The sequence below is a fragment of the Rana temporaria genome, chromosome 11, assembly GCF_905171775.1.
Source record: "Rana temporaria chromosome 11, aRanTem1.1, whole genome shotgun sequence".
NCBI lineage: Eukaryota > Metazoa > Chordata > Amphibia > Anura > Ranidae > Rana > Rana temporaria.
Window position 1 is genome coordinate 24,886,626 of NC_053499.1, and position 27,008 is coordinate 24,913,633.

Sequence of the window (27,008 nt, forward strand, 5' to 3'; positions counted from 1 at the left end):
GCTAGCCATGTTACGCATATGTACAATCTGAAAAGGGCCTTAACACTCAACTGCCGCACATGCATCCACGACAGCATGAGGTTGCGCGCTGACAGCATGCAAACTGTCCTAGCTGTCAAAGACATCTCTTGAACACAGCTTTTGACTGGGAGCCACCAGATCAGAGCAACTTTCAATGGTCACAATAGTGAAGCCGTGCCACCTCTAAAAGGCATTAACCAGGGGGTAGCGTTAAGGGGGTTCAAGCACTCCATTAAGCATGTTGATCATATTTAATCAGTGTCAGTCCCTTACCTTGTGTTCACATTTCTGGTCAACAGGAAGTTTCATCCATTCGCTGTCGTCCGCCATGTTAGTTTCCTTTTCTCTTCTTCGGTGCTAAAGTGGTGAGCTAGAAAAAACAAGATCAGCAGGTTAATGAGTTATTACATAACTAGATCTCAAATAAAAATTATACAATTTGAAAAAAATATAAGCAAAATGTTAGACAGAAAATTGCTAAACAATATGGAAAAACCCACGATCAATGCAGCATGTAAAAACATTCAATGTGTTTAGAGAATCTTTTTCAGGAGTGTAAACATACAGGTTTCAAAACACACACACAACCCTCAACAATCACCAACTATGCACCATAAGCCCCACCCACTGTTAACACAATCTGGCTACGCCCACTGTTCGCCATGGCATGCTACACAGCAGTCCAGGGTCTTTCACAAGCCTATAGTGTATAGCAGGGGTCGACAATATCCGGGCGCCAGGTCGCAATTGTGACAAGAAATTGTGACCTGGCGCCTGCGACCGCCGGTAATTGAGGCCACGGCTTTGCGGCCTACAAGGCCGGCCGCCGCGGGCCTGCCGTGATTGCGCAGCGGGTGAGGTGGGGGCGCACGGAGGCACAGGATCCTGTGTCTGTGCGCTCCCACCTCCCACGCTGCGCGATCGCGGCAGGCCCGCCACGGGCAGTAATTTAGGCCTTGTGAAGTCCCAAGCTCTCCCTTCTGTGAGCTGGCGCCATCTGGTGGTGGCCGTTGGCATTACATGTTAAACAGCAATTCTGAGTGAAAAATTACAATTTTCACTGCCATCTCCTTTCCTCACATTTGAACCCCCAAACATTATATATATTTTTGATTCTAACACCCTAGAGCAGGGTTTCTCAATCCCAGTCCTCAAGGCGCCCCAACAGGTCATGTTTTCAGGATTTCCATTATTTTGCACAGGTGATTTGATCAGTTTCACTGCCTTAGTAATTACCACAGCTGTTTAATCTGAGGGAAATCCTGAAAACATGATCTGTTGGGGTGCCTTGAGGACTGGAGTTGAGAAACACTGCCCTAGAGAATAAAATGGCGATTGTTGCAATACTTTCTGTCACGCCGTATTTGCGCAGCGGTCTTACAAGCGCACTTTTTTGGGGGAAAAATACACTTTTTTTAATTAAAAAAATAAAACAGTAAAGTTATCCCAAATTGTTTTTATATTGTGAAAGATAATGTTACGCCGAGTAAATTGATACCAAACATGTCACGCTTCAAAATAGTGTCCGCTCGTGGAATGGCGACAAACTTTTACTCTTTAAAATCTCCATAGGCGACGTTTTTAAAAAAAAACTACAGGTTGCATGTTTTGAGTTAGAGGAGGTCTAGGGCTAGAATTATTGCTGTTGCTGCAACGATCGCGGCGATACCTCACGTGTGGTTTGAATACCATTTACATATATGCGGGCGCTGCTCACGTATGTGTTCACTTCTGCACGCGAGCTCGTCGGGGCGCATTTTCTGGCTCCAAAACTTTTAGCTGGCTCCTAGATTCCAAGCAAATTTGTCAAACCCTTTGAAATTCTGTGTGCTGCCAAACTATTCAGGTTTGGCTTGAAGAAAGGTGGCAACCCTATTCCAGCCAGGAAGCACACATTAAATGCAAGAAATGCCCCAATAGCATAAAGTAGTTCTAATCTCAAAGAGCTAGACATGAGAGAAAAAAAAATAAAATAAAAAAAGCACGTACAGGTACGTTGCCCTTTAAGAGCCCAGCCGTGGGTCTGTCCTGAGCTCCGTGACCACGCCCACGTGACCCGAACACAGTCGGTGTCGGCAATCGGGTCACAGAGCTGAAGAACCGGGAGGGGTAGGTGTAAACAAACCTTCCCTGTTCTTCCTAGTGTGGCTGTCACTGATCGTCTGTTCCCTGTCCTAGGAAACGACGATCAGTGATGTCACACGCCAAGCCACGCCCCTTACAGTAAGAAAAAAGCTGATCGCCGCCATTACTAGCAAAATAAAAATGCCATAAAACTTTTGCGCAAACTGATCAATAAACCATTATATTTTTTTTACCAAAAATATGTAGAAGACTACGTATCGGCCTAAACTGAGGAAAACTTTTTTTTTGGGGGGGGGGGGGATATTCTAGCAAAAGAAAATAAAAAATCCTAAATTTTTTGCAACTTGTGGCTCTACTTTTGTTTGTTGCGCAAAAAATAAAAACCGCAGAAGTAATCAAATACCACCAAAAGAAAGCTCTATTTGTGGGGGGGAAAAGGGACGCCAATTTTGTTTGGGAGCCACGCAATTGTCACTTAAATCGACGCAGTGCCGAAACGCAAAAAAGGGGCCTGGTCCTTTAGCTGCAAAATGGTCCGGAGCTTAAAGAGGAGTTCCACCCAAATTTGGAACTTCCTCTCAATCCACTACTCTCCCCCTTACATGCCACATTTGGCATGTAATTTTTTTGGGGGGGGAGTGGGGGCTTCAGCACGAGTGGGACTTCCTGTCCCACTTCCTCCTTCCTGTAGGCGACTAAGCTTAGTCGCCTTCAGGAAGTGGCTGCTGTAGGCGATCGCCTAGGACACGTCACAGGTCCTAGGTGATCTCCTGGCCAATTACACGGCGCGGCGCCGGGCCGCTCGCGCATGCGCAGTGCCGCGCCGCTCGCGCAGTGGGTGCCCGGCCGTGAAGCCGAAAGCTGTCACGGCCGGGTGCCCACACTGAAGATGAAGACGCCGGCCGGGGAGGGGGGGAGAGGAGCGGAGCCCCGGCCGGCGCGTCGCTGGAGCGCTGGAGCAGGTAAGTGCCTGTTTATTAAAAGCCAGCAGCAACACTTTTTGTTGCTGCTGACTTTTAATAAACATACAAATGGCTGGAACTCCCCTTTAAGTAGTTAAAGTGGAGGTTGACCTAAAAAATACATTTTTAACATTACATTCAGCCGAGTTGTCCTAATGACAATGGGCTGTTTTTTTTTTTTTCTTTTCCCCGTACATACCGTATTTTCACCGCCGCTTCCGGGTATGTCTTCTGCAGGACTGGGTGTTCCGATCTGATTGACAGGCTTCTGACCGTCGCATACAGCGCATCACGAGTTGCCGAAAGAAGCCGAACGTCTGCACAGGCGCCGTATAGAGCCGCACTGATGTTTGGCTTCTTTCGGCAACTCGTGATGCGTTGTATGCGACGGTCAGAAGCCTGTCAATCAGATCGGAACGCCCAATCCCGCAGAAGACATACCTGGAAGCGGCAATGAAATACGGTATGTACAGGAAAAAAAAAAAAAGCACAGCTGATTGTCATCAGGACAACTCGGCTGAATGTAATGTTAAAAATTTATTTTTGGGTGAGCCCCCGCTTTAAAGCTCATGTGCATGTAAAGGCAGGTGTCTCAATACTTTTGACAATATAGCGTAGGGTCCATATTAATAGTTCACAAAATTTTGCCCTGAAAACTGACAGTCAATTGGTTGCCTTGAGAAAGACACTCGTCATCCATAAAAGCACCAGTACTACCAGTACTAAGAACTTGGAAGCCAACAGTGCTAAATAATTCAAACAACAGTTCTCAGAAGGTCTCCCAGGTGTACAGATACGGCCAACAGCCAGCTGTAATTATCGGAAGTATTAAACCCAATGCAATATAGCAAATATCGGGTGCAAAATATAATTTATATATATATATATATATATATATATATATTTTTTTTTTTTATATTAATAATATAAAAAAAATCTACAACTACTCCAAGCCAACAATGGCTACCGTGGGTGTGACTGTGCGCTAACCTGTCACTTACACACAGCAGAACTGGTTTATGATTGCATACTCCTGTTGTGGCAGCACGCTGTAAAACACGCTGACAAGCACTTCTGAAGGGTGGATAGAAGGTAGTGAGCAAACCATCCATTATCATCAGTCACCAGACAGAGATGTCAGCAGGTAAAAATGCAGAGATGGGAGATACCCTGCAGCCCTGGGAGACATTCAACACACAAAGCACAATCCCTAGACAGTCTACACAGAGAAATATCTCTGCCCCATACCCAATGGCTACAAAACTGGTGCATTAAGAGACTTGCTCTACCTATACGGCAAAGTGACAGTCTGTGTAAAAGAAAAAACAGACCCACCAATACCTAAAGCGGTATGCGGCCCAAAACAAAAATATTGCAGCTCATAGATAGATTGGCTGGCTGCATTAGTTGTCCTTTTTTTCCAGCTAGTTTTTCCAAAATGATCATGTAGTGATCTGGCCAGTATGTCTTGCTTTTGAACAGAAGCTGTCCTGCAGATGTAGCAGTTATAGCAGCCAATCTCAACCAGTGTTCTATGGAACCTGGAGGGTTCCTTGAGGTGTGCCAACTGACCTCCCCACCTGTTGATACCTGCATAGTTTTGGGTAGAGGTCGACCGATATATCGGTCGGCCGATATATCGGCCGATATTTGGCAGTTTTTAAGAAATCGGCATCGGCCGATTATTGTAAAAAAATCGGCCGATTTTCGGCTGCCGCGCTAAACCCCGCTCCACGAGAAATGAATCCTTCAGCCACGCTGCTGGTAGCCTGCGCGCCGGCCCCGCCCCCCCTACCTCGACGGGCTGTAGCAGAAAGCAAACTTGTCACAAGCCCGAGCAGCTGCAGTAGTTGCTTGTCTGCGCGAAGAGATCACAAAAGCTTCCTGCATGCTGGGACGGTGGCGGGATTACTTAACATGGGCTCTAGGCTACGGCAGCCGTAGCCTAGAGCCCATGTTAAGTAATCCCGCCACCGTCCCAGCATGCAGGAAGCTTTTGTGATCTCTTCGCGCAGACAAGCAACTACTGCAGCTGCTCGGGCTTGTGACAAGTTTGCTTTCTGCTACAGCCCGTCGAGGTAGGGGGGGCGGGGCCGGCGCGCAGGCTACCAGCAGCGTGGCTGAAGGATTCATTTCTCGTGCTGCTGGAGACTGGGGTTATGTACAGTATTCCTATCATCTCTGATAGGTGCCTCGGCTCTCTAGTGATTGTACTCCAACTCACGTGGGAGCTCACAGGTGTCATCCAATGGACAGTGCTGGAGGGAACAGTGTGTACATGTTAGAGCACACACCTCTCCTGTATACACACTCATTTTATCCATCCCCACCCACGGCCAGCTCCATCCATCCACCCCCCTCTACAAAGCATCTCCCACCCACGGCCAGCTGCATCCATCCATCCCCCTTCACAATTTATCCCCCACCCACGGCCAGCTCGCTCCATCCATCTATCCCCCTTCACAATGCATCCCCCACCCACGGCCAGCTGCATCCATCCATCCCCCCTCTACAATGCATCCCTCACCCACGGCCAGCTCCATCCATCTTCACAATGCATCCCCCACCCACGGCCAGCTCCATCCATCCCCCTTCACAATACATCCCCCACCCATGGCCAGCTCCATCCATCCACCCCCCTTCACAATGCATCCCCCACCCACGGCCAGCTGCATCCATCCATCCCCCTTCACAATTTATCCCCCACCCACGGCCAGCTCGCTCCATCCATCTATCCCCCTTCACAATGCATCCCCCACCCACGGCCAGCTGCATCCATCCATCCCCCCTCTACAATGCATCCCTCACCCACGGCCAGCTCCATCCATCTTCACAATGCATCCCCCACCCACGGCCAGCTCCATCCATCCCCCTTCACAATACATCCCCCACCCACGGCCAGCTGCATCCATCCACCCCCTCCCTCCCTCCATCCACAGCCAGCACCATCCATCTCTTCCCCTCCACAAAGCATCCCCCCTCCAAGGCCAGCAACATCCAGCCATCCCCCTCCACAATGCATCCCCCAGGCACAGCCAGCACCATCTTTCCCCCTCCACAACGCATCTCCCACCCACGCCCAGCACCATCCATCCTCCTCCACAATGCATCCCAATCCAAAAATCGGCCCAAAATATCGGCCGCAAAAATCGGCCTCATATATCGGCCATCGGCTGCCCCGATTTCTAAATATCGGCATCGGCATCGGCCAGAGAAAAACCCATATCGGTCGACCTCTAGTTTTGGGGCCTACACCACCTGGCAGAGCCAGGGACATGCCAATGATTTTTAGCTGTCTAAAGGTGTTCGTCATGAGCACACCCCTGTAAGGGTGGCCTTCAACACCGACCAAAGTAGGGGGCGTTTTCCCAAGGACAATAAAAAAAAATAGATTTTACCAGGGAGTTCCCCCAAGACCTTAAAGTGGTTGTAATTCAAAACCACACATCTTTCACCTACAGGTAAGCCTAGATTAAAGCGGAGTTCCACCTAAAAATGGAACTTCCGCTTAACCCACTCCTCGCCCCCTTACATGCCACATTTGGAAAGTAATTTTTTGGGGGGGGAGTGGGGGCTTCAGGAGAAGGGGACTTCTGTCCCACATCCTCCTTCCGCCGAAGGGCTGGAAAGGCGATTAGCTTAATCGCCTTTTCACAACCCCTCCCTGTAGGCGAGCGCCTGTCCAATCAGACTGCGCCGCTCGCGCATGCGCAGTGGGTGTCCGGCCATGAAGCTGAAAGCTGTCACTCCCGGGTGCCCACACTAGGAATGAAGACGCCGGCCGGCGAGGGGGGGGGGCGAGGAGCGGAGCCCCGGCCGGCGCGTCGCTAGAGCAGGTAAGTGTCTGTTTATTAAAAGCCAGCAGCTACACTTTTTGTAGCTGCTGACTTTTAATAAACGTAAAAAATGGGTGGAAAACCCCTTTAAGGCTTACCTGTAGGTGCAAGAAACATCTCCTAAACTAGGGTTGTCCCGATACCGATTCTAGTATCGGTACCGATACCGAGCGTTTGCGCGAGTACTCCCGATGCCAAAGCTCGCGGCTTTGTACACTGGATGGCCGCCGTCTGAGCATTATACAGAGACACAGGCATTACACACTGCATCTCTCTCTCAGGTATCGGATCAGACAATCGCCTTCATGTAGTTTAGATTTACAATCTGTACTGTAACCACAAATGAATCAGTCCATGTTCTCTCACACAAGTTTTTTTGATTATTATATCACAGTAGAGCACAACTGCTTGTATGACAGGGTTTGACAAATTTGCTTGGATTCTAGGAGCCAGCTAAAAAAAAAAAAAAAGTTAGTAGCCAGAAAACGCACCCCATCCCGACGAGCTTGCGCGCAGAAGCGAACACATCCGTGAGCAGCGCTCGCATATGTAAACGGTATTCAAACCACACATGTGAGGTATCGCCGCGATTGGTAGAGCGAGAGCAATAATTCTAGCCCTAGACCTTCTCTAACTAAAAACATGCAACCTGTAGATTTTTTTAAACGTCGCCTATGAAGATTTTAAAGGGTAAAAGTTTGTCGGCATTCCACGAGCGGACGCAATTTTGAAGCGTGACATGTTGGGTATGAATTTACTCGGCGTAATATATTCTTTCATAATATTAAAAAAAAAAATGGGGATAACTTTACTGTGGTCTTATTTTTTTATTAAAAAAAGTGTAATTTTTTTCCAAAAAAGTGCGCTTGTAAGACCGCTGCGCAAATATGGCGTGACAGAAAGTATTGCAACGATCACCATTTTATTCTCTAGGGTGTTAGGATAAAAAATATATATAATGTTTGGGGGTTCTAATTAGAGGGAAGAAGATGGCAGTGAAAATAGTGAAAAATGACATTAGAATTGCTGTTTAACTTGTAATACCAACGGCCACCACCAGATGGCACCAGATCACAGAAGGAAGAGCTGGGGACTTCACAAGACCGCGGCCTCAATTACCGCACATCACGGCCCCCCGCGATCGAGCGGAGGGGGAGGTGGGGGCCTAGTCCGCCGTGATCCTGGGGAAAAGGCGCTCCGCGGACTAGGTCTAGTCCGCGGCCTCACCTAAAAACGAGCTGCGGGCAGGATGTTTTAGGCGAGGCCGCAGCTTCGGCCTAGCCCGCGGAGCGCCGGTCCTATGGAACAATTTTTTTTTTCTGCCCACCATCCAAGCCAAGTCGCCAGGACGCTATTTCTAGTCGCCATGGCGACCGGGATTTGTCGAGCACTGTTGTATGAAGTATGCCCACAATATTACTTCCTTTTTCTCTGTCCTGCTATTAGGGCTGCAGACTGGCTGGTATATTTTATCAAAGGACTTCTAAACTGAGACAACAGGTTTAAAGCGGATGTGCCATGGGAACAAAATATTAAAAGTCAGCAGCTACAAATACTGCAGCTGCTGACTTTTAATATTAGGACACTTACCTGTCCTGGAGTCCAGCGCCGATCGCAGCAGAGCACGAGCGATCGCTCGTCACTCTGCTGCTCCCCCCGCCATCCACGCTGAGGGAACCAGGAAGTGAAGCGCTGCGGCTTCACTGCCCGGTTCCCTACGGCGCATGCGCGAGTCGCGCTGCGCCCGCCGATTGGCTCACACGCTGTGTGCTGGGAGCCGAGTGTTCCCAGCACACAACGGGCGACAGACGGGATGTGACGGAATGCCCGTCTTTCGCCCGTATCGTGTGGCCGGAAGTGGGTGCAAATACCTGTCTTTAGACAGGTGTCTGCACCCCCCTCCCCCCTGAAAGGTGTCAAATGTGACACCGGAGGGGGGGAGGGTTCCGATCAGCGGGACTCCACTTTAGGGTGGAGGACCGCTTTAAGGGCTTAATTGATCAACCAGCAATCCACCTAATCCTTTTAATTTCAGTGCCAGCCATCAATGCGTCACTCTCACGGGGTATCGGGACAACCCTATCCTAAACGGTTTAGGAGATATTTACACCAATTACAGGCGCCGGCGAAGGCGGACTGAAAGTGTAGTTTTTCCTAATGGCATAACCAGTGTTAATGCCGTATTCCCGCGCATGCACAGGGATCTCCTCGTCCCGCGTGCATGCGCAGGAGTGACATCGCCGCTCCGGCCAATCACATCGCCGGAGCGGCGAAAACAGGAAGGACTTCAATCTCAGGTAAGTGCAACATAATGAGCTAATATGCTATGCATACTAGCTCATTATGCCTTTCTCTTTCAGGTTTTTTCCAACGTTTTTCAGGGGGGGGGGGGGTTGGTTTTACTTCCTCTTTAAAGCGGCGTGCCACTCTAAAGTGCTTCTGCCGGCTGGTGGTAGAGCCAAACAAAGCCCGGATCAGCTTTGGTCGGCTATAACTCAGAAACGATGACCTGACATTGACGGCGCCATTTTTAAAAAATTGAAAGCATTCGAAAACACTGATCTTGGCGTTTTGAAAGCTTTTATGGGCAGGAGAGATTTGGGAGTTTTTTGCTTTTGCAAGGACGTGTGCAATTTTAAAAAGTGGAGTTTGGTATTCATTTACTTGGCAGAACATTAAAAAAAAAAAAAAAAAAAAAGGAGTATTTTTTCCCCCCCACACTAAAATTCTGAAGAAAGAAAATAAAGGTTGCTTTAGCAGAGGAGCGTCAGGTGTCTGGAGTAATGGCACACTTGGGAGTGTAAAAATGTACCCATCGAGCCACCATGTTTTAGGGGAGAATTTTATTCCGCTTCCTCAGGGCTGTTGCTGGTCTGCGGTTGCACCTGGATTCCTAGTAGAAGCAGATGTCAGCTTTCAAATGCAAGGGTGTCAATTTCTAATTCCTGGTGTCAAACCTCCCACATTTGCTGCATTTAAAATCCCAACATCTGCTGCTACTAGAAATCCAAGAAAAACCTCTACAAGAAGCAAATCAATTTTCAAATATACAGACCATAGTTTATAGACCAACATTCACACAGACTAAATCAGGGCTCGAGAAATCCCCCATATGTGGTCACACTTAACCCCTTCAGAGCCCCCTAGTGGTTAACTCACAAACTGCAATTGTCATTTTCACAGTAAACAATGCATTTTTATAGCACTTTTTGCTGTGAAAAATTACAATTGTCCCAAAAATGTGTCAAAATTGTCCGATGTGTCCGCCATAATGTCGCAGTCACGAAAAAAAAAAAAAAAAAAAAATCTGATCGCCGCCGTTGGTAGTAAAAAAAAAAAAAAAATAATAATAATAAAATGCAAAAAAACTATCACCTATTTTGCGCAAACCAAAAATAGGTAGAAGAATACGTATCGGCCTAAACTGAGGGAAAAAAAAAAAAAAAAAAAGAAGGTTTTATATATTTTTGGGGGATATTTATTATAGCAAAAAGGAAAAAAAAAGTTTTTTTTTTTCAAAATTGTCGCTCTGTTTTTGTTTATAGCACAAAAAATAAAAACCGCAGAGGTGATCAAATACCACCAAAAGAAAGTTCTATTTGTGGGGGGGGGAAAAAAAAGGGCGCCAATTTTGTTTGGGAGCCACGTTGCGCAATTGTCAGTTAAATCGACGCAGTGCCGAATCGCAAAAAACTGGCCAGGTCCTTTACCTGCCTAAAGGTCCGGGTCTTAAAGCGGAGGTTCACCCTAAATCTTATGTATTGCTTAATCTGACTATTTGTGTGTCTTTAAACAAATCGCTAGAACACGTGAGTACAATGCTAATTGTATTAAGAGCGGTAGATGATGCAAAAAAAAAAAAAAAGTTTTCCCGCGGAACCCCCACTTTAAGTGGTTAAAGCTGAGGTTCACCGGTAAAATGCTGTTTTTACCCTTAGATGGATGCTCATTTAGTCTAAGGGAATCGGGTAGTTGTTTTAAAATCCGAGCAGTACTTACCGTTGTAGAGGGCGATCTTCTCCACCGCTTCCGGGTATGGGCTGCGGGACTGGGCGTTCCTTCTTGATTGACAGTCTTCCGAGAGGCTTCCGACGGTCGCATACATCGCGTCACGATTTTCCGAAAATAGCTGAACGTCGGTGCGCAGGCGCAGTATAGAGCCGCACCGACGTTCGGCTTCTTTCGGCTACTCGTGACGCGATGGATGCGACTTTCGGAAGCCTCTCGGAAGCCTGTCAATCAAGAAGGAACGCCCGCTCCCGAAGACCCATACCCGGTAGTGGCGGAGAAGATCGCTCTCTACAACGGTAAGTAATGCTCGGATTTTAAAATAACTAGCCGATTCCCCTAGACTAAATGAGCATCCATCTAAGGGTAAAAACAGCAAAAACAGCATTTATGGGTGAACTCCCGCTTTAAGAGGACCTGCCGTGCTTCTTTTTTCTTTTATAAGGGATGTTTCACATTCCTTGCAATAGGAAAAGTGACCCAAAAAGCAATCCAGTTCATATTTACCATGCTGTGGAGAGATCTAAAGAATATTGTACAAGGAGATTGTAAGGTGCATATGATCACTGCTGAAACAAGTGAAGGGTCTACGACTGCTAAAAGTATTGGTTGCCAGTTACGCCAATCCTCATAGGAAAACAGACCTCCAGTGAGATCCGATAGGACAGCCGGGGGGCACATTAAAACTTTTAGAAGGTCAACAGCGTCATCCTTGCAAGTAATGAATCTGCTGAACAGAACCCGACATCCGGGAGGAATGGAAGTGTCCACAGAAAGGAGAGATGATGCGAGTTTGTGGATGCAAATCAAATGTTACATTTCCTGCTGTGTCTGATGGGTAATGTAGAGGAATAGATGGAGCCTCCCATCATCTCTGCACACAGGACCATGGCAGAGCGTGTCATCTGATAGAAATACATCCCATTCTCTATGGAGTTGGAGGGCACAGGGGGGTTGTAGCAGCAGTGATCACTGGGAGACACAGTGAAATTATATATATATAATATATATATATATATATATATATATATATATATATATATATATATATATATATATATATATATATATATATATATATATATACACACACACACACACACACACACACACACATATACACACACAGCAATAAATATACACACACACACTGCAATAAATATATACACACACACACAGTACAATACAGGCCAGACATCTCCAGATAAAGGCCGGGAAGCCCCCCCTCTCCCTCCCACCATAATCCCGCACAGCTCGCCCGATCACAGCGGTACCTGCAGGCGGGCGGGGCGGCCCGGGAAGCCGAGCTGTCACAATAGACTCGGCCGCATCATCCGGGAGATCGCAGCTCTCAAACCACACCGGCGCAGCCAATGATGTCACGGCCCCAAATCCGCAAGCCCGCCCCTTCCGCAGCTACAGGCCAATGAGAGCTGCCGGACAATAGCATGAAGCGCACCCAGAGCGGGTACCCAGTCCGGGGGCAGCGGCCATTCACAGAGCGGGACCGCAAATGTCCTACCGGCCCCGCCCACTCGTGGAGATGGCAGAACATCGCTAAGCGACACACCCACCTAACAAAAGCAGCACATGACCCCATCCACTCGTCACTGCAGAGATCTGGAAGCTGACCGTTTCCCATGGCAACGCCAGTCATTGTTCCACTACAATTATAGGAGGTAGCGTGTGACATTGGAGCAAAGACAGCAATCGCCTGGGCCCTGCACCCCCAAAACGCCCACTACATACCATACAACCTGATTGTAGAACCTCATTAGATTGGACGATCTACCAACTATGTAGGGTAAAGTGCCTGTCTAGATTGCATACAGAGTGATCAGGGAGATTGAAGGAGAAAATAAAGTACTATACAGTAAAACCTTGGTTTAAGAGTGTTTTGCAAGACAAGCAAACATTAATACATGTTGATTTGATAAACAAGCAATGTCTTGATATACAAGTAGCTTGTATAGGGTATATATATATATATATATATATATATAAACAGAGCCTAGCTGCATCCATCATCTGCCGCCTGAAAGAGAACCGAGAAATCAAATGCTGCTGGTCGCTCAGCTCTCAAACTTTAGCCTGCTGGTGACCGTCAATCGCCAGTTCTCTGCACCACCACCGCTCACTGGAACGCCATTCTGTGGAGGGGTGGCTGGTGTTCTGTCGAATAGTGCCCGCTCCAGGGGCGTGTTCACAATATGAGAACATTGTCCCTTTGCAGCACAAGTATGTCCATGTGACTGAGGAGACGCAAGAACATAGGGACAAGATAGAATAGCTAGTTTCTTGCTCTAGAAGCCCCCCTGAATCTGTGTGGAGTGTCCCCCAGAGTCTCTTTCACACAGGCACCCTCTACCTTCAAGGAGGGGTGGCTCCCCTTCAGTCCACCTGCCCCCATCTACCCATTAGAATGCATGTGCCTCCACTGTGGGGAAGCTCATTTAGGCCTCATTCAGTTTTGATGGCGGACCTGAACGGCAGCTCCATGCATCCCTATGGAGCGTTGGATGTCAGCGGAGACATGTCCGCCGACATCCGACCCGCTAAAAACAGACGTATGGGGGCCACGTCCCCATCCGTCCATGCGGATCGGATAAGAACTGATGAAAACGGACATGCTGTCCGTTTTCATCAGATCGCCCCATAGGGAGACAGCGGTGCCCGACAAGCCCCTCCCCGCTCAGTGAGCAGCTCGTCATCCGTCGGCTCAGCGGAGATCTGCGGACTGATCTCCCACTGAGCTGACGGGAGCAGCCGGACTCCGGAGTCCGCCAAGTGTGAATGAGGCCTTAGTGTTAGGACCACAGATTACAGGGTGCCTTGGCGCGGCTCTGTGGCTCACGCACGTGTTTCCAAATGCGTGCGGACAAAACCCCTGTTTTTAAACGCATACTGTTAGACAGGTTAATTGGGTTGTTCTGCAGGCTGGTCGGTAAGGAGGCTTGGTTTTTCCCTGGGCATTCCCCAGGTTTTTGTTGTTAACCCTCTAAACTGGGTCTCAACCGGGCATTTGCGTGCAGATTTCCTTGCTGATCAAAACAGAATGAGGAGGATCATTGCCAATTCAACTTTTCTTCTGCATTTAAAAACCAAATTATGGACCCAAGTTGGATCTCTGGACAGCCACAAGAAAAAAAAAAAAAAAAAAAAAAAAAAAAAAACACGAACTTGAGCCCCTCCTACCAGGAGAAGACCGCAATAATTGAATAACTCAACAGGCTGGTTGTACCATCAACTTGGTACATTCAGCCTGCCGATTAATGGTTTGTGAATCTCGGCCGTTGCCTGCTGAACCGCTAAGATTCGAACCGTGTGTAGCCGGCATAAGGGAAGGCCGCCATCATGGATTTTTGCCATGTGTCCTATTTGTACGGAGACCCTCTTCCCATTTTGGTTATGGGACAGGAAATCTCCTTAAAATTAGGTAATCTCTGATCATCACTAGTGACCCATGTGAAGGATTCCACTTCTCTCCCTTATCCAGTGCCAACTCAAAATGTTATATTCTTTCACTGATTTATGGTCACCAGTAGAAAAGAGCGACTCGCCCTAATTGGGGTCCAGACAGCAATAAAATCCCAGTTCCAACACCTCTCCACTTAAAGCGATGGTCCACACAAAAATGGAACCTCAGCTTTTTGGAACTCCGGTGTCACATTTGGCACCTTTTGGGGGGGGGGGTGCAGATACTTGTCTAATACAGGTATCTGCACCCACTTCAGGGCATAGACCCCCGCGGGAGTCATGCCCCTTCCAATCCCCCTCCACTGTCTTCTGGGAGACGCACAAGACCCAGAACACAGTAGGGACCAGCAAGGACGCACGCTTCACTTCCGGATTCCCTCATCCTGACGTCACGGGCACCCTGGAGAGGCAAGTGTCCATTTATTAAAAAAGTCAGCAGCTGCAGAATTTGTAGCTGCTGGATTTTAATTTCTTTTTTTTTTCTTTTGGTGGAACTTCGGGGGGGGGGGGGGGGAATGTTTTTAGTTATACACTCCCTAATAATGAGTTCAAACAGGGCTCGACAAATCCCGGTCGCCATGGCAACTAGTAATAGCATCCTGGCGACTTGGCTTTTTTTGTGAAGTCCCCAGCTCCTCCTTGTGTGAGCTGGCGCCATCTGGTGGTGGTCGTTGGTATTACAAGTTAAGCATTACAAGTTAAACAGCAATTCTAATGTCATTTTTCACTGCCATCTTCTTCCCTCTAATTAGAACCCCCAAACATAATATATTTTTTTATCCTAACACCCTAGAGAATAAAATGGCGATCGTTGCAATAATTTCTGTCACGCTGTATTTGCGCAGCGTTCTTGCAAGCGCACTTTTTTGGGAAAAAATTACACTTTTTTTAATTAAAAAAAAAAAACAGTAAAGTTATCCCCATTTATTTTTTTTAATTATGAAAGATAATGTTACGCCGAGTAAATTCATACCAAACATGTCACGCTTCAAAATTGCGTCCGCTCGTGGAATGCCGACAAACTTTTACCCTTTAAAATCTTCATAGGCGACGTTTAAAAAAATCTACAGGTTGCATGTTTTGAGTTACAGAGGAGGTCTAGGGGTAGAATTATTGCTCTCGCTCTACCAATCGTGGCGATACCTCACATGTGTGGTTTGAACACCGTTTACATATGCGGGCGCTGCTCACGTATGTGTTAGCTTCTGCGCGCGAGCTCGTCGGGACGGGGTGCGTTTTCTGGCTCCTAACTTTTTTAGCTGGCTCCTAGATGCCAAACAAATTTGTCAAACCATGGGTTGAAATATATACACATCCCTCCCTCTAGTCTAGGACATACTGTAGGGTGGTTGCTGCATATTTGGGTCTATAGGTTTTAATTACAAACCTTCCCAGGAGTAGGAGAGATTCCACCGACTGATTAGATCACTAGTCACACTTGCAGCCAAGACCTTCTTTACATTTAGCCGCATTCAGTGTATTCTAGTGGATAGAATGACAAGTACATGGGCAAAGCGGCCGCTGCTGTAAAGACCTGTCCCTAACTGCAGCAGCTTGATGTACGGCTACATGTGAACAGCGACAGCCGCTGTCAGCTGGTCAATACTTTGTACAGGCTGATCAGCAGCCACCATGCTCATGCACTTGTCATTGCAGCCACAAGATCCAATGATTCTTCCTGCTGGAATCCGGTGAATGCAGCTAAACAGCCATGTGAAGAAGGCTAGAATGATTGTTACAATGTATTTGTTGGATTATCCAATGCTTACTCTGTATCCATTCCTCATTTCAAATATCCTGCCTTGTATATTATATGATTCATAATGATAATATCCTGACAAAGGGCAAGAATGCCTGAAATGTTGTTGGAGGATTCCTGAATTTTTATAGGCAATAAAATGATGCTCCCTGTGCCGTGTGTCCCAACTCTTGCTGCCAAAACCATTTACACGTTAAAATGCGTATTTTTAGGCCTGAAGCGTTAAATAAGTAGTAAATCCTCCCATTGCCTTTACCTATGGGTAAGATTATCTATAGGTAAAATCAATGTCTCCTTAGGCCTGGTTCACACCTATGCATTTTTTGCGCTTTTTTTGCACTGCAGTCCATTTAACAAGGTTACCTATAGCAGGGCTCGACAAATCCCGGGCGCCAGGTCGCCATGGCGACTAGAAATAGGGTCCTGGCGACTTGGCTTGTGTGAGCTGGAGCCATCTGGTGGTGTGCCGTTGGTATTACAAGTTATTACCACCAGATGTGTAAGCTGGCACCATCTGGTGGTGGCCGTTGGTATTACAAGTTAAGCATTACAAGTTAAACAGCAATTCTAATGTCATTTTTCACTATTTTCACTGCCATCTACTTCCCTCTAATTAGAACCCCCAAACATTACATATATTTTTTATCCTAACACCCTAGAGAATAAAATGGCGATCTTTACAATACTTTCTGTCACGCCGTATTTGCGCAGCGGTCTTACAAGCGCAATTTTTTTGGGAAAAATTACACCTTTTTTAATTAAAAAATAAAACAGTAAAGTTATCTCCATTTTTTTTTAATATTGTGAAATATAATGTTACGCCGAGTAAATTGATACCCAACATGTCACGCTTCAAAATTGCGTCCGCTCGTGGAATGGCGACAAACTTTTACCCTTTAAAATTTCTATAGGCGACGTTTAAAAAAATTCTACAGGTTGCATGTTTTGAGTTACAGAGGAGGTCTAGGGCTAGAATTATTGCTCTCGCTCTACCAATCGCGGCGATACCTCACATGTGTGGTTTGAACACCGTTTACATATGCGGGCGCTGCTCACGTATGTTTGCTGGGGCGCGTTTTCTGGCTCCTAACTTTTTTAGCTGGCTCCTAGATTCCAAGCAAATTTGTCAACCCCTGACCTATAGAACACATTCTGTACGGCAAATCTGCACAAAAGTAATAAAAATGCATAGGTGAACCAGGCCTAAACATGCAATATTTAGGAGATATTCTAGCAAGCAGCAGCCAGTGATGCCACCAACACATGAGCTCTGAAGGAACGGCATAACTGTGTTGTGGCCATGACTCGCTTTGTTCTAAAAAAGTAAGCATTTCATAATGTGTTAGTATGTGATGCCTACTAGCACATTATGCAATTACCTTGCAGGGGATTCCCTATGGGGGCAGTGAACGGAGGGGAGGGGCCAGAAGCAGTAGCGTAGGGACCCAAAGAGTTCCATTACAGAGAACAGGAAAGTATAGAGATGATCCCCCTGAGTAAAAGGCATCATCCCTGTGTCGACACGCGTTGGGGAGGGGACAGGACAGCGTAGGAGGTGGTTCCAACACCAGCTTGAGCAGCCGGGGAGGACCATATGGACATACAAACCCCATTGGAGTTTTATTATTTCTGACTGTTATAGAGTGGTGCACTGCAAGTACCAAAGAAGTGCGAGTACCCTGGATAAAATATTTAAAAAAAGATAAAGTACTATCCAGCCTTGCCTTTCACATATGTACCGAGGAGAACACTGAACAGCCCAGGATCCTGCAGAGTCCATATAGTTTAGAGACAAGGTTTTAACTACATTGAAAATCTCAAAGGACTTTGAATTATGAACACTTTATTTCACTCAAATTATTAAGCATGAATTATATTTATATTACCAATATGTATTTTTCACATTAATAATTTGCATTGGATTTATGATTATTGCCCAGGAAGAAAGTTTTACAGTAAATAGCGCGGCACATTGGTTTGATGTATAGGCAAGTATAGAGACTTTTTGTTTAAAAATTTTTCCTTTAGACCTTTCACATTGAGGCGTGGAGCCGCGGTGACGGTATAGCTGTGCTATTTGTAGCGCCGCTATACCGTCGTATTTACCACGATATTCAGGCGCTAGCGGTGAGGTTTTAACCCCCGCTAGCGGCCGAAAAAGGGTTAATACCGCCCGTGTTGCGGGCGGTATTACCGCAGTTTCCCATTGATTTCAATGGGAAGGAGCGGTATAGAGCGGTGAACACACCGCTCCTATACCGCAGTAAAGATGCGGCTAGCAGGACTTTGGAGCGCTCCTGCTAGCGCACCGTTTCAGTGTGAAAGCCTTCCGGCTTTCACATTGAACACTACAGGGCATGATTTTTCATGCGGTATAGTAGCGCTAATTTTAGCGCTGTACCGCATGAAAAACGCCTCAATGTGAAAGGGGCCTTACAATCACTTTACCGTGTCTATAACACCTCTGATATCAGCCCTGCCACTAATGAAAAAACTCATGTTAGAGACGCAAAAGGAAAGAACCCATGGCAACCAGAGTTTCACTTTCTGTTTGGGCAGCGCTGCCCCTCCCCCAATTCGTACGCGTCATCCCACGACGGTCAGTTTATGAAGACGTGAACAATCACTGTATCATGTACAGCATTCCCCAGGCACACGGCTACATCACACATTCCAGGAGGAGAGACCGGAAAAATCTTTCTGCCAACATAACAGCCACCACGAGGAATGAATGGCAGTTAGAAGCTATAGTAATACACATGACAGAAACGCACAACAAACCAGAGAAACGCAGGAATTCAGAGAGGTATTCCATCAGCATTACACAGCACATTACTTCCATGTATACATGGTCAGTGACATAAACCGCAACATCCCTCATCCATTGAAAATTGAGAACAAAAACGCTACATCCTAAAATGAATGGAACATGCAACATGTTCCTGAAGGAGAATACATTAAAGCACTGTAATATGTACAAAGACATGCTGCTAGGATAATTGGCCCTAGTATATGCATGAATGCGAGTTAGGGGCCTTTGATTGTAAGCTCCTTGAGGGCGAGGACTGACGTGAATGTACAATATAGACAAGTGCTGCGTAAACAGTGGGCACTATATAGGTACCTGTAATAAAAATAAATGTACAAGGTGCAAAAGAGGAATCAGAAGGGTTAACTAAATGTGCTCTGACCTCTTCTCCATTGTGGGGTTTGAGTATCTGGCAACTGTTACTTATAACCAACTACATAGTGAAAGTTGCAGAATGTCGTCTCTTGACATCCTCTTACCAAGTCATGATGATAAAATAAGATACAAAGATGCAACTTTAGAATGTATTTTCACAGAAGAGCTACATCACTGTGTGTGGACTGTACAGAGTCCTTTGTATGCAGCTACATACAACTTTGGTTAAAGGCGCCCAATCCTAGAACACAGCAAGTTTAACCCTTTCACTGCCACGCCAATTTTCTGCACACATTCAAAATCTAGATTTATAGCTTGAAAATGACTTAAAACGGAGCTCCGCTGAAAAAAATAAATAAATAATAAAATATTTTAATTTTAGGACACTTACCGGTCTTTGAGTCCCACGCCAAAGAGGACGAGCGATCGCTCGTCACTCTGCTGCCCCCCCCCCATCCTTGGTGAGGGAACCTGGTGTGGAGTGTCGTGCTCGCCCCCTCCCTTGGACTACCGGAGAGTCAGGACACTCTACGTTGCAGATAGAGAAAGGAGCTGTGTGTTAGTGGGCGTCCTGACTCTCCAGTAGTCCAAGGGAGGGGGCGAGCACGACACTCCACACCAGGGAGAAAGCCTTGCATTACGGTGTGGAGTTACAGACAGAAGAACAGGAAGTGAGGATTTCTCAGAAGAAATAAGGACATTTAAAAGCAAAATGGAAGGATGAGGTAAGTGAAGGCGGACTGCACTAAGGTAAAGGAAGCTATTTACAGAAAAAAAAAATGTTTTACTTTTACAACCCCTTTAAAGCGGATGTGCGCTGAAATTTGTTTTTTTTTTTAAAAGTCAGCAGCTACAAATAATGGGAGCTGCTGACTTTTAATATCAGGACACTTACCTGTCCTGGAGTCCAGCGCCGTCCGCAGCAGAGGACGAGCGATCGCTCGTCACTCTGCTGCCCCCCCGCCATCCTCGGTGAAGGAACCAGGAAGTGAAGGTGAAGGGACGGGAGGCGATGTCCTGCCCACAGACTGTGGCCGGAAGTGGGTGCAAATACCTGTCTTTAGACAGGTATCTGCACCCCCCTGAAAGGTTTCAAATGTGACACCGGAGGGAGGGGAGGGATCCGATCAGCGGGAGTTCCACTTTAGGGTGGAGCTCCGCTTTAAGGACATTTATTTTATTTTTACAGAAGAGAAAAAGCTTTACTAATCTCTTGTGGCACAAAAAAAAGAAGTCTGGTAAACGTTTTAATGGATGGTAGGGGTTTGCTGGGGAAAAGGGTGTTTTGGGTCTTCCTGGAGTAGGAGGGAAATTTTGCTTTTGGGAGATTTTTTTTTTTTTTATATTTCAGGAGAGGGAAAAAAAAAGACAGGGGCCCAGATTCTCGTATCTCAGCATAAAACTATGCGGGCGTAACGTATCTCGTTTACGTTGCCGCAAGTTTTACGGGCAACTGATTTATTCACAAAGAACTTGCCTGTAGCGTAAATCCTCCGGCGCAAGCCTGCCTAATTCAAATGATCCGGGTAGGTGGCGTGGATCATTTAAATTGGGTGTGTTCCCGCGCCGATCGTACTGCGCATGCGCCGTCCCTAAAATTTCCCGACGTGCATTGCGCTAAATTCATGGACGACTTGCGCAAACAACGTAAATTTTTAGATTTCGACGCGGGAACGACGGCCATACTGAACATCGGTTGCCCCTCATATAGCAGGGGCAACTTTACGCGTCGCAAATCTAACGTAAATGTCATATCTTCACTGCGTTGGCCGCGCGTACGTTCGGGAATTCGCGTATTTTGCCAATTTGCATACTCGATCGGGAAAACGACGGAGGCGACACCTAGCGGCGAAAAAAAAAGAAATTGCATTTAAGATCCGACAGCGTAAGAGCCGTTGTAGTCGGATCTAATGGTTATCTCTGCGCAACTGATTCTAAGAATCAGTCGCATAGATACGACGGCCCAGATTAGGACTTACGACGGCGCACATGCCGTTGCGCCGTCGTAAGCCCTTTCAGAATCTGGGCCAGGGTCTTTTACGTGCATGAAGAACTTTTGGTCATATTGTGACAATTAACCCATTTGTTCTTCCCATATTGTGATAACCGACTTATCTGCATATTGCCGCCACTAAAAACTGCCCATTTGTTCACACAGGTGTCTGCTCTCTGAAAAGCGATCAGAATTCAGCTGACAGGTGGTGAGGTGACCTATCACCTCCTCCTTGCTGTCTACCATAACCTCTTGAACTCCGTACTAGAATACAATTGCAGGCTGCATGCAGAGGGGCCCCATTCACTTGAATGGGTTGTGTGCGGCAGGGGGGGGGGGGGGGGTTAGGATTTCTGCATGTGTACTCCCCGAGCCCTTGACAAATGCTCAGAAAAAAAACTGTATATTATATAGTATAGTAGCTGCCGACTTTTAATATTAGGACACTAACTTGTCGAGGGCGCCCGCAATGCCCTCAACAGAAGCCGATCCGTCCTGGGTGGAGTCACCGGCATCTTCAGTAATGGAATTAGGTAGCAACTTCACAGCCTGGTTACCTACTGCGCATGTGCGAGTCGCACTGCACATCCTCACCGGTCCTTGCTGTCTTTTGGGACCTGTGTGTCTCCCAGAAGACAGCAGGTGGGACTGAGAAGGGGCCGGGCATGGCGTAGATCACCACAGATTCTACGGCAATCTATCGCCGGAAGTGGGAGCAAATACCTGGATTAGGTAGACATATGCTCCACCCCCCCCCCCCTGAAAGGTGTCAAATGTGACACCAGAGGGGGGAGGAGTCAGACAGTGGAAGTTGCATTTTTGGGTGGAACTCCGCTTTAAAGCACTCCTCACTAAGGATGAGCTCCAGCGTGTTCGCACGTGCAGAGCCCACCAGGAAGTCTGCACGGCGCTGCGCTAATCACAGCCAGGGAGACATTTCCCAATGCTCGGCTGCAGAGATCGGGAAATGTCTCCCTGGCTGTGATTAGCGCAGCGCCGTGCACACTTCCTGGCGGGCTCTGCACGTGTACCATGCGAACACGCTGGAGCTCATCCTTAGTGAGGAGTGCTTTAAAGCTGAGTTCCACCCAAAAATGCAACTTGCACTGTCTGACTCCTCCCCCCCTCTGGTGTCACATTTGACACCTTTCAGGGGGGGGGGGGGTGGAGCATATGTCTACCTAATCCAGGTATTTCCTCCCACTTCCGGCGATAGATTGCCATATAATCTGTGGTGATCTACGCCATGCCCGGCCCCTTCTCAGTCCCACCTGCTGTCTTCTGAACACGCTGGAGCTCATCCTTACTCCTCACCCCCTTACATGCCACATTTGGCATGCAAATCTTTTTTGGGGGGGGGAGTGGGGGGCTTCGGTGGGTCTTCCTGCCCCACTTCTGCCCTGGGACCGCCTAGGCGACTCCTCCTCTCGCCTCAGGTGGCCCCTCCCTCTAGGTGATTTCCTGGGACACGTGACAGGTCCCAGGAGATCGCCTGTCCACACAGAAGAAAAACCTTGAGATTTTACAACCACTTTGTACAGCTCGTTTTCAGCTGACAGCGGGCTGAAGTTCACGGTCAGCTGATGTCACAAAGTCGGTTTAGGCTGGGGGGGGGGGGGGGGCAAGATCACAGCAATAACATTTTAGATCCACCCCCTGGACTATCACCCCCCGGCTCAGCAAGCCGCTGACGGCCTGAGCCAGGCGCTCCCGTCCCCCTTGGCACATGGAGCTCTGAACCGAGCGATCTGCTGTATTTGATCGCTCAGTTCTCAGGACTTAGAACTGGCGGGGGACAGATGCGGGGGGGGGGGGGGGGTCCTGTGTAGGTCCCCCTTGCAGATTTCTCTGTAGAAGGTGAACTTACCCTTTAAGGATCTGCTACTGACAGCTTGGTGTCAGATCCCACAGCATACCTTCATAGATCTAGTGTGGCTATTGTGAGGGCAAAAGGGGGATCTACTCAGTATTAGGTGGTCATAAAGTTATGGCTGATCGGTGTATACACATCAGTCTGAGAGCAATAGAGAGATAAATATATATATATATATATATATATATATATATATATATAGATAGATAGATAGATAGATAGATAGATAGATAGATAGATAGATATATCTCAGTTAGTATAGAATAGTGATAGCCATTGGTGTGATGTGACGATATGTACAGCCCAGTATAGGAATGCAGGCACACAGAGGTGGGTGATCTCGGTGTCTCCAGCATAACAGTCCTCAGCTCACACTACCATGGACACCCGGCCTGTACAGGCCCCGGGCCCCGCCACCCTGCAGCCAGCACGTCCCCAGCCTCCCCCGTCATCACACAGCGCACTCCTCTCACCTATCCTCCGTACTGCTCCCTCCTGCGGACCGGCGATGAATCGCGAATACACCCGGCAAATCCGGGCACCCAGCCGCTCCTGCACCCTTGTTTGAACTGGCTAACAGCGCAGTATTCTCCAACCTGATTGGTTCCCAGAGTAACAGCTACTGCTGTCATCTGGTTGGATAGTTTGAAGGCAATGGGCGGGGCCCCCCCCCTCCCGGTGTGTGCTGGGCGACGGCGGGGCGGGGGATGAGTGGTAACAGGGCGGGGCCTCTCCTCAGGCGTTATATATATTTAGCATCTGAGGCGATGAACAGAAATGTGTGATTGTGTATGAGGAGACTGAGGGCTGCAGTTATAGTCTTGATATGATTTGAAAATTAAAGATTGATTCTGTGACCCATTATTAATACAAAATCCTATGTGTGCTTTCTAAAAAGCAATGGCTGCTGAGCCTGAGCTGAGTCATTATTTTTATTATTGGTATATACCAGTGATGGCGAACCTTGGCACTCCAGATGTGTTAGAACTACATTTCCCATGATGCTCAGGCACTCTGCAGTGTAGATGAGCATCATGGGAAATGTAGTTCCAAAACATCTGGGGTGCCAAGGTTCCCCATCACTGGTATATACAGTATATTGGTGAAGATGTCAGCCATTTTACTTTTTTAAACACAGGAACACCTTTTAATGCAATGCACTTGATGCTGCAGCGTACCAAAATACACTGAGGGCTCATTTACATTTGCTTCAGCTTCAGCACACATTAAGAGCCGGTTCACACTTAGGCGGCACGACTTCGGGGGCGACTCCGCAAGGCGTCCTGAAGACGACTTCAGAGGCGACCTGCAAAAAGACCTCCGTATAGAAGTCAATGCAGGTCGCCCCGAGCCGCCCCCGAAGTCATACAAGAACCTTTGAACAAGAACTTGCGTCGCTCCTATTAGAACGGTTCTATTGCATAGAATGGGATGCGACTCGTCAAGCGGCTGAGCCGCCTGACGAGTCGCCCCAGTGTGAACCGGCTCTAAGGGTCCTTTCACACGGGCGGACTGTTCACGTCCGCCTGACAGGTTTTAAGGCGGAACTGAACGGGCGCTCCGTGCACCTCTATGGAGCCACAGATGTCAGCGGTGACATGTCCGCTGACATCCGACCCACTCCGATCCGCCAAAGTGTGACGGAGGAAAACCCTACTTTTCCTTCCGTCTGGCGGATTGGATCGGGTGAAAACAGACTCTACGGTCCGCCGTCATCCGATCCCCGATAGGGGAGAGCGACTCTGACAGGTCGGTCCCTGCACAGTGCGCAGAGACCGACCTGTCATCTGCCTGCTCAGCGGGGATCACATGGACAGCCCTGTGTGAAAGGGCCCTTAATAGCTAGTTTTCCTTCCGTCTGGCAGATTGGATCGGGTGAAAACTAGGGTTGTCCCGATACCACTTTTTTAGGACCGAGTACAAGTACCGATACTTTTTTTCAAGTACTCGCCGATACCGAAACTTTTTTTTAAATGTGTCCCCAAATGCAGCCATGTCCCCCCACAAATGCAGCCATGTCCCCCACATATGGAGCCATGTCCCCCCACAGATGCAGCCATGTCCCCCCACAGATGCAGCCATGTCCCCCCCCATATATGCAGCCATGTCCCCCCCATATGCAGCCATGTCCCCTCCCATATCCAGCCATGTCCCCTCCCATATCCAGCCATGTCCCCTCCCATATCCAGCCATGTCCCCCCCCCATATCCAGCCATGTCCCCCCCATATCCGGCCATGTCCCCCCCATATCCAGCCATGTCCCCCCCCATATCCAGCCATGTCCCCCCCATATGCAGCCATGTCCCCCCATATCCAGCCATGTCCCCCCCATATCCAGCCACGTCCCCTCCCATATGCAGCCATGTCCCCCCCATATGCAGCCATGTCCCCCCCATATCCAGCCATGTCCCCCCCATATGCAGCCATGTCCCCCCCATAGCCAGCCATGTCCCCCCCATATATGCAGCCATGTCCCCCTTACCGTACATGCTGCCGCGCCGCCGCTTGGTTAATACGGGCGGGGAACATTACAGCTTTCATTTGAATAGCTGTAGTCTTTCGCGCCGCGCTGCGTATAGACACTCCCCCTTGCTCGGGATTGGACAGTTCACCCGAGCAAGGGGGAGTGTCTATACGCGGTGCGGCGGGAAACACTACAGCTATTCAAATGAAAGCTGTAATGTTCCCCGCCCGTATTAACCAAGCGGCGGCGGCAGCGGGGATGCGGCGGGATGGGTGCAAGTATTCTATTTTAAGTACAAGTACTCCCGCAAATACTCGGAATCGGTCCCGATACCGATACAAGTATCGGTATCGGGACAACCCTAGTGAAAACAGACTCTACGGTCCATCGTCATCTGATCCCCGATAGGGGAGAGTGACGCTCTGACAGGTCGGTCCCTGCTTCAAAACAAGGCTTCGGATAGGCTTTATTAAAGCTCTCTGAGCGCCAGTCAAAGCTCCTGTCACTAAATAAAATAGTTAGCTTACAGTCCTTTTTACACCTTGCTTTTGCTTCGGCTTCGCTTCCAAAATAATACCCCATGTAGCTTCAGTGGTGCTTCAAAGCATCTTCCAAGCCTCCATAGAAGTCTACGGCAATGCTCGCTTGAAGCTTCGCGAAGCCCCACTTATGCTCAACCGAAGCCTCATCAAAGCACCAAGCAAAAGCAAGGTGTAAACAGGACTGTAAGCTAACGATTTTATTAAGTGACAGGAGCTTTGACTGGCATTCAGAGAGCTTTAACAAAGCGTGTCCGAAGCCATGTTTTGAGGCAAGTATAAGCTAACCCTAAAGCTCTGAACACCAGTCAAAGCTCCTGTCACTAAATAAAATGGTTAGCTGAGGGCTAGTTTACACTTGCTTCAAAACATGGCTTCGGACAAAAGGTGTGATGTGAAGATTGCATGACACAATAGATCAGGGGCCTCCAAACTTTCTAAATAAAGGGCCAGTTTAGACTTTAATTAAGGGGGCTGGACTGTGGCCAGTGGGAGTAAACAATGGTTTGGTATTAGTGGGAGCAATAGCGCCTTGTTGTTGGTGTCAATGGGAGGAAAAGTGTCCCATCTTTAGTGTCAGTGGGAGGAATAATGTCTCATCCTTGGTAATAGTGTCCCATCCTTTATAATAGTGGGAGTAATAGTGCCCCTTCATCGGTATCAGTGGGAGGAATAGTGCCCCTTCATTGGTATCAGTGGGAGGAATAGTGCCCTAAAAAAACAGAGAAGGGTAAGGGGGGGGGGGGGAGCACTCACATTTGCCACATCCGTAAATTTAGAAGACAAAGAAAGGGACCGATACTCAAA

At 47.8% G+C, this 27,008-nt stretch overlaps 1 protein-coding gene across 7 annotated transcripts in view; it reads right to left on the bottom strand.

The window, feature by feature from the left end:
- Positions 1–23,797, bottom strand: part of CKAP5 (cytoskeleton associated protein 5) — an 83,931-nt gene extending 60,134 nt beyond the window's left edge. For 3 of the 7 annotated variants that reach the window (XM_040328215.1, XM_040328213.1, XM_040328210.1), the window contains exons 1-2: positions 23,672–23,796; positions 295–391 (exon numbers count right to left, since the gene is read on the bottom strand). In XM_040328215.1, coding sequence (XP_040184149.1) covers positions 295–351 — 57 coding nt within the window. In that variant the 5' untranslated portion in view covers positions 352–391; positions 23,672–23,796. Of the gene's footprint in view, positions 1–294; positions 392–12,186; positions 12,297–23,671 lie in introns of those variants that run through there. The other 4 variants (XM_040328214.1, XM_040328212.1, XM_040328216.1 and 1 more) reach the window with 3 other exon arrangements.
- Between the last annotated feature and the right edge of the window lie 3,211 nt (positions 23,798–27,008).